A 20,373-nucleotide genomic window follows, 5' to 3' on the forward strand; every position below is an offset into this window, starting at 1 on the left:
CTCTTCTCTGTGTTTTTGCCTACCAAGCTTTGAAACACATTCTTGGAAGTTGGTTCTAGCTCTTGGATTTGTGTATTGGGTTTCCATGGTTTTAGGCAACTCCAGAAGTCTCTATTTAGATGAAAAGTGTGCGTTCATGGCGAGGGACACCAGAAGCCCATCCACACCAGTTCTAATCCCAGTTAAAATATCTGAGATGGAAAATATGGCAAAGGTGTTCAACTGATCATCCTCAGCTCCAAGCTATGGCCCTCCCCACTGGGTTTTCTTTTTGCAGCCCAGGTTTACTGTACATTTTAGCTATTTAAATGTGCTTTAACACTTTGTTTTTTGTATTCTGTCATGGCCTCAACCCTACCTGTATTTTATTGTTTTGTTTTTTATGCATTGTTAGACACCACCCAGAGTGCTTCAGCCATGGGATGGTACAGAAATAAAATGCGATGAACTATTGCTTTGGATCGGCATCAATGTCACCTGCCCCAAAGGTGTTCCAATTCACCTGTGCCCTGCCCTGGATCTAAAGCAAGCAGCAGAAACAAGTCTGGTGCCCCAAGCCACTCGCAACTTGGAAACTGTAGTGAAAAAGCGCCCTCCTCGCACCATTTCTGTATGGTTTGCGGCTTCATTACCCATCCAGATGGCAGGCTGCTATTTATTAAGCACTCACAGAGAGTTAAAAAACAACCTTGGCCTTAGAGAAACGGCTTGGAGTCTAAAGAGACACTACACAAAACAGAAAAAGCGGGCCGTAATTCAGTAAGCTTTGTCTAAGTTAGTTTTATGTGATTTTCCTTTACTTAGAAAAGATTATGAATGAAATTAAAGCAAGGGGAAAAAGCTAGAGGGAAAAAGAAGATGGAATTTTAGTGTTCCTTCAGAGAGGGGACATAATTAATGAGCACTGACTGTGACAGAGGAAGACAGAAGAAGAGGAAGGTGGGGAATAGAAGGGGAAATCTCAGGAAATGATAAAAGACACTGGAACACAAAAAGGAGGAGGAGCAGGGACCACTGTTATCATGGAACACGATCCCCCCCACCCAGTTAGTCAGGACTGGACTCTATAGCACCTCCCATATAGGAGTTAAGCCAGCCCGACAATACAGCATTATGCTAGAAACTGAAAAGGAGCAAGTTCAAACGGGTATGTCCGTCGCAAATGGGTGTGTGTGTGTGTGTGTGTCAGCATGCACGCACACACACACGCAAGCAAGCTCTGGCCTAGCTCAAAGCCGTCACACTCACCCCATGCTGGATCCATGCTGGGTTCTGCTGAGCCTCAGGAAGGGGAGGCCCGTGCGCGCGCCCGACGCTGGCCTCGCTTCCCCTGAGCCGGGGATGGCCCAGAGAGCCCACTGAGGCCCTCGCGGGGGCCCTCCCACCCTCGCGCTTACCTTTCGTGTCATTCACTGGGTCCATGTGCCTGTAAATGTATCCCTCTAGGTAGGAGTGAAACTTGGGAGTGGGTGGGAAGAAGGCCAGGCAGATGGACATGAGCTCCCAGCCCCGGGCCAGGCTCTCGTAGCGGAAGTTCTCGGTGGTCTGCCGGCACAGCTGGATGTAGAGTTCGTCCCGGAGGCCCTGCACGCTCCAGCCTTTGGTGGCGATCTCCAGGGCCACGTTGAGCTGGTCCGTCTTGGCCCGCCGGTCGCCCATGTACATCTGGATCAGCCTGAAGATCTCGCAGGCTTCCTTCTTGACGTTGCGGTCGGTGGTCATGATCATGGGCTTCTTGATGGACTCGCTGCTCCAGGCCAGCATGTTGGCGATGGAGACCTTGCGCCGGAAGAGGCCCTGGGTGTGCTTGTTGAAGTGCTTGGAGGCCCAGTTCTCAATGTCCGTCTCGGAGGAGGGCTTCCTCAGGTTGAAGGTGGGGAAGACGCAGCTGGTGCTGGGCATCATGTTCCGGTTCTGCCGGCTGCTCTCAAACTGTGCGCAGGCGCCAAGGTCCTCCGACTGGGAAGAACAAGGCGAGAGAGAGAAGACATGGTGACCGCCTGCCTGCTCAGAGAGAGGAGCATCACCCACTGGGGGACGTCAAATCCCCTTCCCCAGCCTTGTCCTCCCCTTCTCCACCCTGCACCGGTGAGTCGGAAAAGGCAGCTGTTGCCTCTCCCCGGCTGCGTTCCACCGAGTGTGTCATTTTCCCATAAATCCCAGCTGTAATACTGCAGTCCCTGAATCATCAGCAATCCACCCTCACTTGTTCCGTGCCTTGTGGTCTAGCTCTGTGGTAAGAACTGGTAAATGCCATGCAGTTCGTTGAGGGAAAGGGTCAGGACCCAGGAAAAGAGCATCTTCTCGGCACGCAGCAAGTCCCAGGACAGCTCCCAGATGCCTACCTGAGACACAGAAGCAACGATGTCAAGGCAGGTCCAACAGCGTGGGACCTCTGGATGGATTAATGGGAGGAAGATGGAACCAGGCAGCACCTTTCCACACAAATGGAGCCAACAGAGATGGATAAATTCTAAAATATCACTCTGCCCCCACAAATTCTAAGTTTTGAATCCGAAATCTCTTCGTGCAACCATCAGGTTTTGCTTTTAATATTCCATTTCGGGATAGATTTAGAAATGTCACTGAATGTATGAGATTAAGATCTTTTTTATCGATATTTTACGTGGCATTTTTCTATAACCCCTAAATCATTACTGTTGTTATTATGATGTATTTCATTTCTGTACTGCCCCATAGCCGAAGATCTCTGAGCAGTTTACAAGAAGATCACAGAGATTCCAAAATTGGGCCTCTTGTACAGTATTTTCCTTGTGAAGATAGATACTCATTCAGCTCTTTTAGATGAGCACATTCAAATCTTGCTTTTTTCTCATCTGGACAAAAGCATCCACCTATCAGGATGAGGTCTCTGGAACACACAGAGTTGCTTGAGGTCGAGTTAGGCCTGACAGTCCCAAGCAGCTGCCCCTGACTGACTGCCAGCAGCGCTGAGTGGTTTTCGCAAGCATCTTTCCAGCTCGGCCAAGCCAGAAGGCGATTAAGGTGGCGACTCGGAGAACGGAAGCAGAGGTTTTCTTCATGCACCATATTCCTGGGCTTTGCCCCCTCCCAGAGTGCCTCTCTTTCCCTTTCCCGTACTTCTGCTCTGTTGCATCACGCGTGGCCACGCATCTGTTTCTCAGTGTGGCTGAAGAGAGTTCTAACTTTTCGATTAAAAAAATCATTGTAATTCTGAAAAACTCAACCAGCCAGTTTGAAATTCAAACGCTTCCATTTTTTCACGGACACTTCCTAACGGTCAACGATGAAGCCCCTCTTGCTTCTCGTGCCACCGGCAGGATGGCGGCCTCTGGAATGTTCAAGGGCTTGTGAGCTCAGTCCTCATGAAGGCGTTGCCAAATGGTGGGTGTTGCATTTCCCCCCTCTAAACGACGTTACTCACAACGAAGATCATCTTTGCACTAGAAGAGCAGACCGTGGCCCCATGCGGCACCTGTGCAAACTCCTTAGGGCGGTCCACAGAGCCTCTGGTGGTAAACCTGGCCTAGGCAAACTCCCCTAAGCCAGATCACAGGCAACAAGAGTCAAAGACAAGAACACATTAACTTCTCACAGGAATCAAATCTGCACCCTTGTCCACAAAGGGCAGTTCTAACTACCCGACTCTTGAGAGGGTTTATAGCTTTAGAAGCCAGCACTGACACCCCCGGTCAAGCAGCCTTTCCGATCCCTGGTGAATCACAGCAGAACGCCGCGGAAGAAGCCAAGAGATACGAAATTGCTTCCACATACTGCTAAACCTCCGAGAGCTTGCAGCAGGCAGACGCACATGCCTCCCCGCCATGCTGAGTCACCTTGCACTCCAAACAGGGGAGCAAGCAGACCGAGGGCAAGCTTATAATAAATCACACGCACTGTGTAAACATGTGCAGGGCTAAGCTTGGAGGTCTGCAGAGCTATAAACTACTGTGGAAAGACTCTGCATGCCGGTATGTGGAAGGAAGCCCAGACTTCTGAAGAACAGAGAGAAAGAAGAGAAGAAAGCGGGTCCCCCGGCATCAGGGGCAGCAGCAGCTTTCTGGGGTCTTCCCCATCCTTCACCACCCGATCCGCCTAGCAAGAGAAGCTGGAGATCAGCCTGAAACCTGCACACAACACAAAGGCCCAACCAAGGAACAACGGGCCCTCCCCATGCATCATCCCCTGGCCCAGCTCTCCTTCAGAGGTGCTGGAAAACGTTCTGGCTTGGGGTGGCAAGCTCAGCAGGCCCAGGGAGATGCCTGCAAGCCCCCCACCCCAAATCTTATTCCCCCGGCTCTGTTTTCCTCTGATGAATCTCTGCAACCCCCCAGCCCAGAACGGTCTTGGATTGTTTGGACTAACCAGAGGCCTGTGGAGGAGGAGAATGGAGCTTCTTTAAAAAGGCAGATTCGGATTCCTAGGCTTAATGAAGAAACGGGGCCAGAACACCCCCCCCCCCGAGAAGCCCCTTCCAAGGAGCCTTGATGAATCAGACAAAGGGAGGGGGGAGCTGAAGGAGAGAATGGGCCCGGCCCATTGATGCTGCGCTGGATGGCAGCACACAGCACACGCAGAAGTATGACTCATCCGAGTTTCTTTCAAGCCCCTTTTTTCCCACATGTTACTCACGGGGTTTTCGTTTCCCAGAACCAAATGCTATCAAGCTTTTCTTTCATGGACTTCTTCTTTCATCTTTCTTTAAATGTCAGTGGCTCAGCGCCTCCGAGATCAGAGGTAAGACGCCCAATGCCATCGTTCCAAAATACACACGCACACAGAGGATCTGGGAGGCTGGCAAGCTGCGCTGAATCACTCCGTTTTCCTCATTAAAGAGCCGGCTTTCACAAGCGACACTGCGCGGCAGGGGGAAAACACCCCGAGGCCAGTTCTACCTCAGTCGGAGCGGATATTACCTTGCATGCCACACTAAGAAATATCTTGTTTTATACCATGGCACCAGCAAGTAAACACTGACTGGATTTCCAGCAGATGTTGTCCAAGCTCGTTGGAGAATCTGTGATGGCTCGAAAAAATAACAATAGAGTGCTGCTCAGAAAAACATGCACCACCAGTATCTCCGTCCGCCCCTTTCGCTCGATTTCCTTGCTTCAGGTGTTTCTAGACAGACAGCGCCTTGCCTGCGTAAAGCTCAGCTATTCCAGTGTGAGCGGCAGGTGGAAGTGCAGGTGACTTTTCTCACCACTGGAGAACGTAGTGCGTTTCCTGTAAGTGTGTCGCACACGGTCCAGCCACACCTGGGCCTTCACGCTGCTCTTCTCTCCTGGTTCTGATGTGGGTGGCGAAGTATCAGGCAGCAGAAGCGACCCCAGCTCAGTCCAGGCTGTCCCTCGCCGCCCTGCCTGCCTGCCATCCATTTACGTTAATGCTAATTGATCTCTGAAGTACCACGAAAAGGCATCAGCACTACTTTCTGGCTTTTTAAAAAACAAAAACGCTAATAGCAAAATACCACTTAAATAACTGCCTTATATAGCACTAGAAGGCAATACAACATTTTTTAATGATTGGTGGGGGGGGGGGCTTTTCCAGACACCACAAGCAAGTTAATGGCGCTGTATCAAACTTTTTTTTTCTAAATGATCTTTGAAAAAGCAATTAATATTATAGGGCTATTGTGCTGTAACACTATTATTTTTTAATGACCGTTTTTTAAATGATGCAAAAGAGCATTTTCTCATAACCATCATTAACCACACTGCCAAAATGACAAAACTGGACAAATTGGGTTTTTATCTATATAAACTGCATACTTCAATTACAGGCATTTAGAGCTGTAAGAGCCTGTCATTTCAGTGGGATTTTGCTATCTTTAGAAAAATAGCCATTCTGCTTAAAGGTGCAGCCCTTTGCGTTCTTAGAGAGAGAGATGGTCCTATAACTTTTAAAAAGTCCTTAATGGTTGGGAAGCTCCAAGGAAGTGGGTGGGGACAGAGATGCCCGTCAGTTTGGTAATGCACTGGCCAAAGAAGGGGTGTCCACCAAAGCCGATCCGTTTGCAACCGTGTTTCTGCAGCAGCGATATTTCTTGCAGCACAATACCGCTGGGTAACGGAGGATTCCGTTTGCACGGGTACTCATTCCTCCCAAGGACCTGTTTCAGTCATGCCTCAGAGCTTAATCTGGAACCCAAGAGATGAGAGAACAGCCTCCTCCAAAAAACTGGGGAGTCAATGTAATGAAAAACCATACATGGGATCAGTCGAAATGTGCGAGCTTTACAAAACCCTTTAGCCTCATTTGTCTAAATTTTAAAGAACGGTTGTTTCACAAAAAACGAATGAATCTGTGGATTGTCCTCTCGGAGGAATCCCTTGTCCTACCGTTAATTAATCTCTTGCCTGGGAGCAGGGGACGGTTTGCTCTTTATTTTCCTGGCAGCGGCAAAGGCCTTTCGGCCTGTGGAGGTCCCCTCTGGGGCAGCGATCAGGGGCTGCGTGAGACTTGCTGCAACTGTAACATCAAAGAGGACTGAGCCGAGGCAGGTGAAAGCCAGAGACATCGCAATCGCAGAGAGTTTGGTTCTGGCTGGCAACTAACACACATGACCCCAATTCACCCATCGCAAAGCCATCCAGATATTGCTTTTTTATTTCCTGGTCACCAACAATTTTATAAATATTACTATTATTATTGGGCTAATGACACATGTCCGTTTCTTTATGTATAAAAAGCTTTGATGATTGGCTGGAATTGGGTTCATCTTCTTGATTAAAAGAATTTGGGGCATAAGTATTTTCTCTCTATACAATTGTTGCTTTATTTTGTCGGCTGAACTTTTGTGTGAATATTTTATGCCGCTTGCTAAAATGGCAATACATGAAATGCAAAGGAAGCCAAGAGTCGGTTTAAGGAAGGGTTACGATGACCCTACCCAAATGGATGTCAGCCCAGAGGGGCACCCCGAAAATGCTGCAAACTAGGAAGATGATGCGAAGTTGCAACAGAAACGCCAGGCCCAGGGAAGGGTCTCATCTGCTTTCGAGTCTGCCTGTGTCTCGTTTCCCATTTCCCCCCTCGTCATTCCACAGTGCCCGCACTGACCCTCAGCCTCCGCCGTCCGTGAGGTCATTCACACAAGTGCAGGCGCGAATGACCTCACGCCCGCACCTCTTTCGTGGCAACACACGAGTGGCCGTGGCACCACTGACCAACCCACACACCCCACCCGGGCCAGCGAGTCGAGCGCTTCTGCAGCCCGACAGCCAGTGAGGACAAGGAGGATGCCAAATGCTGCTGCGAGCGACTCGCGCTTCGGCCCCGGTAGTTTTTCCCGAAGGCCGTCCAGCAGCCAGCACCAAACATGGCAATTTCAAGATCAATGGGAGGGACTCTTGGCACAGCACGAAGCTGAGCAGAAGCCGAGGAAGGCCCTCCGTAAACACTCCCAGCTCTGCCTCGGCAACCGCGAGCTTTGTTGTGCCCACAACGAACCCTCTCGGCACAGCGCACGGCGGCCGGGCGCAACCCACCTCCCGGCGCCCGCTCCCGCGTGGCTCACCTGGGACGGGTGCAGGTACGGCTCGGGCGAGGCGAGGTTCGTCTGCACGGACACGCTCTTCTCCAGCAGGATCTGGGGGAAGCCCAGCTTCTCGAAGGTGCTGCGCTTCCAGTGCTTGCTTTCCTGCTGGGCCAGCGCCTCGTCCTCACTGAAGGCGCGCACGACGGGGCCCGGCATGGGCAGAGGCACGGCCCCATCGCTCTCGTAGCCCGAGCCGTCCTTCTGCGAGTCCCAGCTGCTCCGCTGCTTCATGTGGTAGTGAGCCTGCTGGGCCTCCCACGCCAGCCGGGCCTGGGCCAGGAAGGGCTCCGGGAAGCTGCGGGCGGCCTCGGCCTCGGCCGACCGGCTCTCCCCGCGGGTCGTCGGGGGCCTGCTGCAGCCGGAGGGCGGGCGCTCCTCGGGCGGCCCTTCCTCCCGCTCCCCGGAGCCGTCGGTGGAGGAGGCATTGGGGTCGTACGAGAGGGACGGCTTCCTGCTCTTCCGCTTGCGCGTGCCGGGGGAGTAGCCGGTGGAGGACATGGTGTTCTGCTGGCTGGACCACGACATGGCGTCGTCCCCCTGCGGGGCCTGGCCGGCGGGCGGGCTGTGCCGGAAGTCGGCCCCCTCCATGCTGCTGTAGTCGCCGGACTTCACCTCCAGGCGCTGGTCCCGCATCAGGCACGGGCTGTGCTGGAGCGAGTAGGAGCCGCCGATGGGGTTGGGGGCGTACTTGTGCCGCAGGCCCGCCTTCACCTTGGGGCTGGAGCCGGACTGCTCCACGTACACGAGCTGCCGGACGTACTCCTTCCCGGCGGGGCTGTACTCCAGGCTCATGAAGCGGTCGGGGCCCTTCTGCTTGGTCAGCACCAGCTGCTGGTAGGGCGAGTTGGAGCCCTGCTTGGGCGACTGCAGGAACGGGTGGGGCTTGCGGACCGGCGACTTCTGCGGCGAGCCGGCCTTGTAGCTCCCGCTGGCCTCGAACTGCATGTCCACGGGGGGCTCGTCGTAGATGGGGGCCTGGTACTCCATGGGGGGCTCCTCGTACAGGGGCGGCTCGTAGGCGTAGCGGGGCGAGGAGGGCTGGGACTCGCTGGAGTGCTTCCGGTGCTGGCCCTGCAGCGGGGAGCAGAAGGACTCGCCCCGGCCCAGCAGCGGGGAGCAGCTGCCCACGTGCTCGGCCCGCTTCAGGTAGGGCGACTGCTTCCTCTCGGGGAAGAAGACGGAGTTGTCCGCTTCGGGGGCGAACGTCTGGAGGTTGGGGGACGGCTGGCCGCCCGAGGGCCTGCGCGACCGCGTGCCCGGCGGGTTGTCGGGCGTGTAGCCATTGCCCTGGTGCACGAGGAAGCTGGGCTCGCGGTCCGTCACCTTGATGAGCATCCTCTCCTTCGTGCCCGTGTTCCACCGGAGGGAGGACGCCCTGGCAAGGAGAGAGGAGAGAAGGCCACGTCAGAAGGAGGCGCTCCTGCCGCCCCGCGGAATCGGCTTGCCCGTCACCGGACGCACACGGCACTGGAAAAAATGCTGCCTGCACAGCTCACAGGGGGAACATTAATTTAGGAAGCCCCATCGGACAAGCTGTGCACCCCCTTGTCTTCGGAGACCTCGGCGTCCGGTCGCGTGCTGGAAGCATTTGTGAGACGCGGCACAGGTGAGCGAGGAGACGCCGCTAACTCAAGCACGCCACCTGCACCATCCCAACCGGTACGGAAGGCAATTTCAGGCTGACTCCTGGGGAACGGCCTGCGATGGAAGGATCAGGAAATGTTGTGTGAGCTGCCCTGAGGACAGCTTGCCATAAAACGGCCTGCGGGGGGTGGCAGGGTGACGCACACACTCCCCACGCCGGCACACTCAAACTCCCACCACAGGAACCCGCGAAGTTGCTGCGCACCAGCCGCTCGATGGACTCGCAGGGGCCTCCCCAGCCCCCCTGCCCTCTGTGGGATGACCCAAGCCACACTCGGCCACAGGTCGAGCGTGGCAAGGCGTGGCATTCTGCTGGGGAGAGGCAGGGACTTCCTCCAGCAGGCTTTTGCCGGGCGCCCGGATCTGGCCGCACACAAGAAGGCGCCCGCCCTTCCTTAAAGCAGCCCCACATTCCCCACTCGTGTGTTTCAGTCCACAGAATCACACACGCTCCTGGAATAATAACCACAGCAGAGGAGGGGGCACGGCCAGCTCGGCGCTCTGGCCTCTGGACCCCATTAAACTCCTCCAATTTCCATTCCAATGGTGTATCTTCACATGAGACACTTTGACTCTTAATTGGAATTTGCCGTGCAAGTCGAGGTATTCCTCTCCACTCACAATTAATATTTCATGGACAGAAATAATTATCATCTCCGTGTTCGTCTTTGCTCCACAGCATTAGCTCTTTAGGGTTGCACGACCCAAGTTCTCGGAGGGCGGCTTCTGAGCAGGCTTCCTTGAGAAGAAATGCCCCTTGGGGGGCTGCCCATTGCTGCACAAGTCCTGCGTGGCACAGAATATGCTGGGCTTTTTGAAGAGGCGTGTGCACACAGGGCCCGGCCCTCTTATCGGGCTTCCCTGGCCTGGCTCGGGAGGATGCCCAAGCCCCCCCCCCCCCGCGTGGATCCGTCCCTCTGCTGCTCCGGCAGCCCACTGTGGCCCCAGCACCTGCCACCTGGAGCAGCGTGGCCGCGCCACTTCGCTCTGCAGCTCGCCTTGCGTGCCGTTCCCCGTGGATTACCCCACCCCACCGCTGCACTGGGCAGAACCACAAGATTTAGGGCTGTTTCAGTGGTGCTTTTTCCTAGACGCCTGTCCTCTTCGCACAGGCAGGATGGCCCGTTTCCGTGTGCAGGCTCAGAGCACAGAGGAAGCGGGCAAAGAGCACCTTGCCTCTTCCATGCGTGGCTGCCCAAACACCTGTGGGGGGGGCAGGACCCAAAAACAAGCACAGGGAGCTCCTTAGGCATCTGCAGACCTGTCTGGTTAGGCTTTTCCTTCTGAAGAGACAGAGCAGAACGAAGAGTCAATCACCCACTGCCTGCCAGAGCACTTCGTTTGAAGAGGGGTGCACATCCGGTGTGGGGGGGGGGGCACAGGCAAAAGGGAGCAGCTCTGCTCGCACCCCCGGGCAACTGTGTGAACCGAGTGCGGGGCCAGGGGGTGGGTCCTCAAGCTCCCACGAATAAAAGAGCCAGGTAAGCAGCACCTTTTGAGCCCTGCCTCCTTTTCCACCTTCCCACCTTCCTTTCTTTCGCCCTGCCTGCCTTGAAAGTCCAGCAACAACAGAGGGCCTTCCGAAATTAAGGCCACTGAAGCCTTCCCCTCCCCCAACACACCCCGTTTGGCTATCATGGTCACCTATGGCCAAGGAAGGTGCGCACAGGTGAGGTTTCCGAACGGCGCGCCCCCAGGGGTGTGGTTTGCCCTGGACTCCTCTCACCGCAGCTGGGGCAGGATCACAGCTGCTCTGCCTCCAGAAAGCAGTGGGCTGGGCGAGCCGGGAGCGCATCCCATGCAGCGGATGGTGGGAGGTTCGGAAGTGCCTCTCCACACAGCGCACAGTGAAACCACGGGTTTGACTCCCACAAGATGCACTGGGGGCGCCCACTTGGAAGGTTCCGGGGGCAGCTGGACGTGCCCATGGAGGTGGAGCCAGCGTGGCTCCTCTGGGGGCCCCCACACTGCCAGGGCAGGGAACCCCCCCCCCCCGTGAAGGGGGCCCAAGAGCCTCAGCAGCTGCCCGGGAACACACACCAGAAGGTGCTGCTTCGCTTGGGTCGCGCGGTGGCTTCCCTGCAGGCATCTGGCTGACCCGAGCGAACCGGCGCTCAACCGACGATGGGGAGAGGCCCACGGCTGCGAGCCCCGGCTTTCCCCACGGGGCTTCAGGAGCTCAGAGCGTGGCTCGGCAGGCAGCCTGAACAGAGGCGGACTCTGCTCTGGCAGGCAAGCTGGGAGAGAGCAGGAGGACATGACCGCGGAGTCGGAGTGGCAAACCTTTCAGGGCAGGACGCAACCCCTCTGGACAGCAACGACCGACTGGAAAAGCAAAAGGTACGCATTCAGCGTGAGCCTGCAGAAACGCACGTAGGGCTGCTCGCGCGTGGGATTTCAGTGAGGACGAGCCCGAAGGTCACCCTGCAGCATCGGCTGCCTTCAGAAGGCACGCACTGGCTGCGCCACTCCCGGCAACCCATGTGGGTTTTGTGCTGCGCTTGCAGACTTGCCGTGCTACCCACAGGAAGGATGGGGCGGGGGGGGGGGGCAGCAGAGCAGCCCCAGCAGCCTTCCGACTGGCCAGGCAACCCCCCACTCCTCTCGGCAGCGGTGGCTGGAAAGAGGTCGCTCCCGCAGCCGTCAGACCGTTTCTGCCCAGCACCGGAGGAGGCAAAGTGAAAAGGGCTCCGTGTGCTTGCAGGGAAAGGAAGGTCATGTCAGAGAAAGCCAGCCCCCGCCCCCCCTCGGAATGTCACGGGTGGGGAGCCCGAGGGCCAGGACCCTCCACCCCAGGGGCCAGCAGCGCCAAAAAGGCCTCCAGCCTTGCAGAGAAAGGGGGGGATGCAGGGCAGCAGCAAAGCGAGCACAGCCGGGACTGCGTCACGCCGATTTCTAAAGGCTGCGTTTTATAAAGAAGCCGGCATCCAGCCACATGAGCCACGGTGGCGTAGTGGGTAAAAGCGCAGGGCTGGGACTCGGGCGACTGGGGTTCTAGTCCCCACTCAGCCATGGAGAGAACCGGGTGACTCTGGGCCAGGGCCAGGCTCTCAGCCCAGCCTGCCACCCAGGGTGGGTGTTGTGGGGAGAAGACGGAGAGCAGGAGGGGGAGAAGGCTGTGAGCCCCCGGAGTTCCTTGAAAGGAAAAAGAGAAAGCCCAGGTATAAATATAATAATCAGTCCTAAAGGAAATCAACCCTGACTGTTCTTTGGAAGGACAGATGCTGAAGCTCAAACACTCTGGCCACCTGATGAGGAGGAGGGACTCCCTGGAGAAGAGCCTGATGCTGGGAACAACTGGCGGCAAAAGGAGAAGGGGAGGCACAGGGTGAGGCGGCTGGATGGGGTCCCAGTGTGACCATGCCGGCACACAGCACCAGCCCATCAGGAGAGCCGTTCCAGTGCGAGCGCTGCCCTGCCCAAGCCAGGCCGCCAGGTGCGTGCAGGTGGGGCCAGGGAGGCACCAGGGAGAGGCTGCGCTTCCACGCCACGGTTACTGGCCGCTGCTGCGGAGCGAGGAAGAAGGCAGGGCTGCACCACCAGAATGAGACTTCCCGGCTTTTCCTTTGCCCTGCTGAGGCTGCCTAGCCAGCCTCGGGTCCTCCCCACCTTCCCCTTGTCTCAGGAACACTGGAGGCGGCTTTATGCTAAGGCTGGGCATGTCCAGCCGCCTCCTGGCCACACTGACGGGCAGCCGCCCTGCAAGGTTTTCTGCGGGTGCTTTCCAAGCCCTTCCTGGAGACCAGGGGCCAAAAAGCTAGCCTTCGAGATGCAAAGCCAGTCCTCCAAGACTGAGACACAACCCTCCAGCATCGTAATCAGTGCTGCTATTCTTCTCGGCGAGGCGAGGCGTGCTAGGCCAGAGCGGCGGCCCATCTCGTCCAGCTTTCTGCTCTCACGGTCGCCGACCGGGCTGTGGAAGCCCGCAAGCAGGACACAGCAGCCAGAGCGCCTTCTGCTCATGTTCCCCAGCAAACTGGCATTGGCAGGGATACTGGAGGCCATCTGTGACCACCATGGCTGACCGCCTTCTCCTCCCTGAATTTGCGCAACCCCCCTTTAAAGCCCCCCAAAGTATCCCGTGGTAGCAGATTCCATGGTTTAACCATGAGTCCTTCGTTGTACCTGCCCTGAATCCCCCACCAGTCTGCTCCCCAGGAGGGCCTCACTGGGTGCGAGCATTATGGGACGAGAAGAAAAAGACCTCCCTATCAACTTTACCTATCTACCTGTGCACACCTCTGCTTACTCAAAAATCCGGAAAATCTAATGCAGGTGGCTGGGCTGGGTGTCTTAACTTAGCTGGGACATGCAGAGCTGCCAACAAGGATAGCTGTCCCACTATTGCTTTCGGCTGCACGAACTGCACCTAACTCAACCAGCAGAAAATGTACAGCACGACTCTCAGATCATTATCGCTGCAATACAAACAAGCCGAAAAACTCCCAAATCAGCAGAGTTTGGGCAAAGCGGGAAACGTGTTCTGCAAGGAAAGCACAGATCTGCAGATTGAACAAGCCCCAGAAATGCTAGATAAGGCGTAGCTGCTGGACGCAGGAGCCGTGTGGGGAGCTGAGGAGCAGGCGGCATGCCGAGCGGAGCCCTTCTCCCGCCTCTGCTGCTTTCACACACCTGCACTGGGGGAGCAGCCCCTGCAGGCCACGGGCCGGCGCAATCCAATGCACGCGCGCAAAGCCGGGCTGCAATCCGCAGCGGCCCTCAGCCTGCCGGGGTGTCTAAGCGTGCAGGGGGCGGCACCCTTAGGCATCCAGGAAAGGCCAAGAATTGCTCCCCGGCCCCCTCCCCACAGGCCGCCTCACCCCTGGAAGGGAAAACGTGGGGAGGGGCATGCCCTGCTCAGCACCAGGTCAGGGACTGGCCCACCTCCTCCCTTCCCAACAGCAGGCAGCTCTCTGGCAAGAGGACGTTGCGCCTGATGCGCAGCCAGAGAGGAGAGCCTCTGAGCATGCTCAGGGGGGTTCGCTGACCCCAGACCAGGGAGCATTTCCAAGAACGCTCCTTCTCCGTGTGCGCCCAGCCCTGGGATGGGCTCTGTGCAGACCCTCCAGCTGGCTGGCCCTTCTCTCCCGACGCAGCGTCATGGGGCCAAGCATCGAGCCAGGCTCTTCGGGCTGCTCTCCCACATCCCCTCCCGCACGTCCAAACCGCATCAGTCCCCGGGGTCTGCCTGAACGCCCGGAGACGGCAGCCTTGAGGGAAGCTCTCCCTCCTCCGCCGCCTCTGCGTCCACAGGACCCCGTTCCCAGGCCTCAATGTCCGTGTCCGAAGAGCCGGGGCCACCCGGCCCCGGAAGGCACGCCAGAACAACTGCCGCTTCCACTCCCCGCGCACCAGCACCAGCACCAGCACCAGCCTGGGCTCCCTTGCACTGGCATGAGCGAGCCGAAAGCCCAGCAGCACTGGTTTTTATTAGCGGTAGCGCACACGAGTGCATCGGCGTGTGTGTGTGTGCGTGCGGAGCACGGCAACCCCCCACCATCCTACTCGGTGCCGGCTTGCCAGGAATGGTCCTGAGCAGCAGCAGCAAGGGCACAAAAAGGCGGCAGCAACCTGCACTCTGGGAGGGAGGGAGGAGGGAGGGGAGGAGGATACAAACCCCGAGAGCATCTTGGCCTGCCTGCTCTTTACCTACCCACAATCCGTCCCTGGAGGTTAGCTGGTCAGCCAAGGTGGCTATTTCAGGCAGCCGCTGCCTGGAGGAGCTATTTCTGGGACCTCCCCCCATCTGTGTTTACCTCCCACCAAATCCTCCCTGCCAGTGTTCCCAGCTCGAGGATGTTTTCGTTGAGCCCGTCACGGCACAACGTGACTGGATTCCTCCCAGGCCCCGAAAACCGCAACGTGGCTCTCGCAGGCCAGGCTCCGTCACCTGCCTTTTGTCGGCAGCGGGCGAAGGCATGGAGGCAGCGGGCGCCAACGAGGCCCCCGGCAGCGGTGCTGGGAGAAAAGCGGCTCGCTGCCCCTGAAGCCGCGAAGCAGGCCTCCAGCGGAGCTCGGCGCGGTTCTGTCCCCGCCAAGAGCAGCCGGCACCGGTCCGGCATCGGTGCGCTTCATGGAGCGCCACTGAAGGCCGTGGCCCCCGCAAACTAAACAAAACGGATCCCCACTCGGGGTGAGTCACACGAGGAAGACTGGGAGCGGGGGGGGGGAAGACGGGCTGCCTTATTTATTGAGAGAAGGGCAATGGGCAATGGAATGAAAGAGAAGGCAAAGAGCAACATTCCAGGCGGGCTTCGCATGCGGCGAGCTGTCTGTGAAGCTGCCCGTGAAGGAGTCAATTTTTGGCAGAGACAGGAAAGTGGGAGCCCCCGGCACAAGCCCCTCGCCCCACGCCCCACGCCTCTTTTCCAAGCAGGGCCGTGTTTTGGTCCTGGAGTCAGGCTCAGAGCAACGTGGAGGCAGAGCAAAGCAATGAGCAGGAAGGGGCTGAGCACCCGTCTCCCACCCAGCAAGCCTCTGCTTCCTGCTGCATAACAGCCGCCCAGCAAGACCTGGCTTCGAGGAAACCTTCACTGCAGAGCCAAAGAGCAGGTTCCAAGACCCGATGCCTGGAAAAATCCCAGCAGTCGGTGGAAGGGTGGAGTGCGGTTCCAAGCATTCAAGGAGAGGGCAAGTAGCGCCCGTTTTTGCAGAACGCATCACAACCCCTAAAGAAGGTAGGACTCAGAAGAATGTTACTCAGGTTTGATTCCTTTTGTGAGGATGAAGAGAGTCACCAAAATATCCGAAGTCATGTCTTTTGCAATAATTCCCAAAAATATAAAGGGCAACTGGGCAAGCAACTCTGGGCCAGTACAATCTTTTAGATATTCCAGACTTATTCCTTACATGATGACACACATCTATGCTTTTAAATTATCAACCGGTAAAACACAGGCCAACTTCAAAACAACAAAAAAAACCTATCATACAGGATGACAATTACTGACATCTTCTTTAAAGCTCTTTTCTGCAGGAGCGTTAAGCTTGTTGTATATGGAGCTAGACTTGAGGGAGGAGAAACAGCAGGCCAGTAAATTCTGCAGACAAATTCTGTAGGATGATACTAAGACACCCTCAAGCCAGGTCAGCGTCAAAGGGGAGACCGACCCCCCCGCCCCCCGCAGCTGACGAGCAAGATCTGTGGCATCAGTGCAGGTTAAGCAAAGAGGAAAACGGCAGCCTTTCCGCACTGGGCCAGCTGGAACGAAGGAAAACTGGGCCCAGGCCCATCAAAACAAATTGGCAAGATATGATCTGCTATTGATTGACAGACAGTTGGCCTTACACCCTCACTGGGTGCTGGGACCGCGTCTTTGGCTACGGCACCCAGAAATACCCAGCAGTCATTAATCTTATGCAGCATGTTAAAATTAAGCAAGAACATGCAGCCCCGCAAATTATCTTCCAACACAGACCCTCCCGCCCCCGCCACCCACAGTGGCGTGGGGCCTTTGCCGAACTTGGGTGCCAAGCAATACCATCTGCTTATCTAGGACAGAAGTAGGCAGCAGCAACCAAATATGCCTTTGTAAGCAATTATCTGGGAGCTATAATTCACTATTCATTATTCTGCCCACTGTAAGTTGACCCAAGGGATATCGGGGGGCTTTTAATCAAATATTCTCTTTAACTACCTGGATCACACACCGCAAGAAACTGTGGCAGACCTGTTATTAGATCGCCGGCGTTCTATCACTTGTATGGCCCAGCTGCCAATAAATTACGTGTGAGCTTTTACATTAATTCTGTTTATGAGTTTAACTGAGTTTTATGTGGAGAGAGATGTTAATTAGACAGGTATGCCACCAATGTACAGGGAAGTTTGTCAGTTAGTCATTTGTGGCATTAACGGATGGCCGTCTTGACTTTACGGGGTGAAGTTACAACGGAGAGCAGAATCCAGCCTCACGTCAAGGGCAAGTTTAAATCCTTGTCACTTGTTAGCACAGATGCTAAGCAGATCCAGACTTACACTTCCAGCGGCTCTTCCGTGGTCTGCAACAGATCTGGGGAAATACGTCGTCCCCCATACAAGGAAGAGGCCCGGCGAGCTTCTCAAAGGGCTGCGGGTTGGGACTAGGGATGCCTTCACACCATAAGGACAAAGGAAGACAGGAAATAAACTTAGCCCCAGTCAGGTCGCCCAGTATGGCCAACACAGAGTGGCAGGCGAGGCTCCAGAAGTAGGTTTCTCCCGCGTCCTGGCAGAGAAGCCGGGACTGGATCCAGGACCTTCTTTTGCTTGCAAAGTTGGGGCTCTACCCCGAGCCACTGCCGCGCAAGAATGTGACGGGAAAGGCTGGGAACAGCTTGCTTCTGAAAGGGGCGGTGCTGCCAGGGAGATGCCACACTGCCAGTCTGGCTATGGGGGATACTCGGGGACAGAGGATCTTGCCCTACTTCTTCTTCCTACAATTCAATGCCACACTTTCCCCACAAGGATCTGGAGGCAGCTGGCAGGGTCCTTCTCCTCCTCGCCATTTTATCCTCACGGGCCGCCCAGGCCAAGAGTCAGAGCAGGGACCAGAATCCCACCGTGTCACCCGCACCGGTTACGAATTGAAGTCCAGGCCTGCTTTAAGGTGCTCACACTGACACAGAAAGCCCTAAATGGCTGAGGGCCTGGAAATCCAAAGGAACTTTCCCTCCCGTACACACCTAAAGTCATCTATGGAGGTCCTTCTGCAGGAGCCACCTTTAAAGGAGTAAACAAGGTGACCACAAGGAGAAGGGCCTTCTCCACGGTGGCCCCCGTTACGGAACCAGCTCCCCAGGGAGGTACGCCTGGCACAGATGCTATACACATTCTGCCTTCAAACCCTTTTAATTTTCTTTCTATCTTAAACATTAAACATGATCATTCAGTTTTATATACTTTTGTTGTAAGCCGCCCTGAGGCTTCGGCAAATGGGGCGGCATAAAAATGTTTTAATAAATAATAAATAAATAAATAAATAAATATTGGTTTTTAACCCACATTGTTCTGGTACGTGCAGGTTAGTTGTCAATTTCTATTATGCATGACTTGTTCATTTTAATTATTGTTATACTGGTGGAATTTTATCAATTGTAGACATTTTATGCTAGGATGGTTCTAGATTGTTTTCTGCTGATACTGTACGCTATTTTTATACAGTTTTATTGTAAACCGTTTTGAAAGCCCCGTGCTAATAACTTCCATAATAAATAAATACCCCGATCACTCCAGAGCGCCCCCCGGCAGCACACTGGCTCTCGGCCTGCCTTGTACAGAGCCATCCTCTCAGTCCAGGATTGCCAGCAGAGCTGGGCTGCAGCGGCTCCGCTTCCAGCCTTCCAGGCAGAGTTTTTCCGGCACCTGCCGTCTGGGAGACACTCCAGAACTTCGCTGCAACCTGGCCGCCTTCTGCTGCTTCTCCAGGATTCCAAACCTCAGCTTCCTTCCTGCACACTGCTGGCTCACAACTTAAAAAATATGGTCACAGTGTGGAAAGATGCAAGGCAGCCCAGGTGGGCGTGCACGGCCTCGGCCGACTTTCCTCGCATGCAGAAGCTTTCCAATGCACCCCCTTGCATATTCGCAGCAAGTGTACGCTGCAGACAGTGGTCCTGAGGCCAAGGTCTTTGCAGGTGGAAGCTGCTTCTCCTCTGGGTGGACACGGGGACTCCCAGCTTCTAGGTTCACAGTTCTTGGAGTTACGGACACAGAACTGCAGAGACTCCGGAAGGGAGTTTGTATGCAAGACCATATTGTGCAGGAGGAGGAGGGCCCACGGCAGGAGCGCAGACCCTCTTTCTGGCTGACGGGGGCGGGGGGATTCTGTGTTGGAAAAAGAAGGGGCAACCCCGCCCCCCAGCAGAAGTTAGGTGAAGCCCCTTCCGACTTCCTTAGAAGGCATTCCGATCTTTAGAGGGAGGGAAATGCACACAAAGGCCAGCAAGTCATCGCAGCATCCGCAGTCAGAGGAGATGGGATGAAGCCGACAAGGGGGAATGGTCCCACAGAGAAAGCAGGAAGGAGAAATCACGACATTCTCATGGAAGGATGGGAAATGTGAAGGACACTCCACATGGGTCGTTTCTGCCTTGTTAGGAGTTCTCCTCCGCTGTTTTCCTCAAACAGGCGCCCTCCAGCCGCATGGGGCTGCAATCCCACCCTTTCCAGGGTCAGGAGCTGGGACCAAAGGGAGTCGTAGCCCAAAGCCTCTGGAAAAGACCAGGCCAAGAGCGCTTTCCTAGGGAGCAGCTGCCCAGGGAAGGCCCTCGCTCTGCCTGCTTCTTAGCAGGTGCTTCAGACTGCCTGGTTCTGGAAGCCTTTTCGCGATGAGGCTCTCTCCTTGAGCCTTGACAATCCTGCTGTTCCTTACATGATCTTTACGCTACTTTTTCAGCTGTTTCTTTCTTTTTTAATTGTTGGGTTCACTTTTTCGTTATTTATCTGCACGCCCCCAGGAGGAGGCAAGAAACAAATGTTCAAATCCTTCATAATGAAGAGGCAGTACGTGGCCCGTCTCCAAACAACTTGGCAGTACATGGCCCATCTCCAAAGGGGGAACAACCCTGTAGGTGTCCTTTTCAGCTTGGATAAATGAGCTTCCCTTGGAAGCAGGATCACTCCAGGGAGCTGCCTCCCCAAGAAGTCCAAAAGCCAACGAGCACCGTGTTGCAGCTCAGGGCTCGAGGAAGTTGCCATGGCACAGAAGGAACAGAGAAGCTTCCGCAGACAAGAAAAACTCCAGCAGCATAACTAACTGTTCCTTTTGCTAGTTGATCTGGGTTCGCAGTAATGCTATTATTGGCATTTAAGAAGACAGAGCGGTATTAACCCTACTCAGAGTCTGCTGCCAGCTCTGACTCCACACTCTGGAAGCACAGTCACGGGGCCTGATCGCATCACCTGTCCACCTTCCTCTGTGATAAATGCCATCACCCACGCTATTCTGTACAAACAAGCCAAATCAATGAACACTGATCCACTATCAGGCACGGCAACACCCCAAACCCAGTGGGAGGAACTCCAGCCTCCTGGGACACACTTCGAAGTGGCTCTTACCGAGCACTTGACTTCAGAGAGAGACTAAAACATGAGTTACTGACAGGTTTAATTCCACACCCAGGGGCTTGAAGTGCACAGGTTCACCTAGTGCCGAAGCACTTGCTTTACCAGCAGCACAAGCACTGCGAATGGCCAGCGCCCTTGATGTTTATATCATTTCCTGCAA

At 55.4% G+C, this 20,373-nt stretch overlaps 1 protein-coding gene across 1 annotated transcript in view; it reads right to left on the reverse strand.

Moving 5' to 3' along the window:
* ARHGAP39 (Rho GTPase activating protein 39) overlaps positions 1–20,373 on the reverse strand; it is a 94,524-nt gene that overhangs the window by 22,352 nt on the left and 51,799 nt on the right. Inside the window, exons 6-7 of the mRNA XM_044453231.1 lie at positions 7,505–8,900; positions 1,398–1,959 (exon numbers count right to left, since the gene is read on the reverse strand). Coding sequence (XP_044309166.1) covers positions 1,398–1,959; positions 7,505–8,900 — 1,958 coding nt within the window. The remainder of the gene's footprint in view (positions 1–1,397; positions 1,960–7,504; positions 8,901–20,373) is intronic.

The sequence above is a fragment of the Varanus komodoensis genome, unplaced genomic scaffold, assembly GCF_004798865.1.
Source record: "Varanus komodoensis strain SLA01 unplaced genomic scaffold, ASM479886v1 scaffold78, whole genome shotgun sequence".
Lineage (NCBI taxonomy): Eukaryota > Metazoa > Chordata > Lepidosauria > Squamata > Varanidae > Varanus > Varanus komodoensis.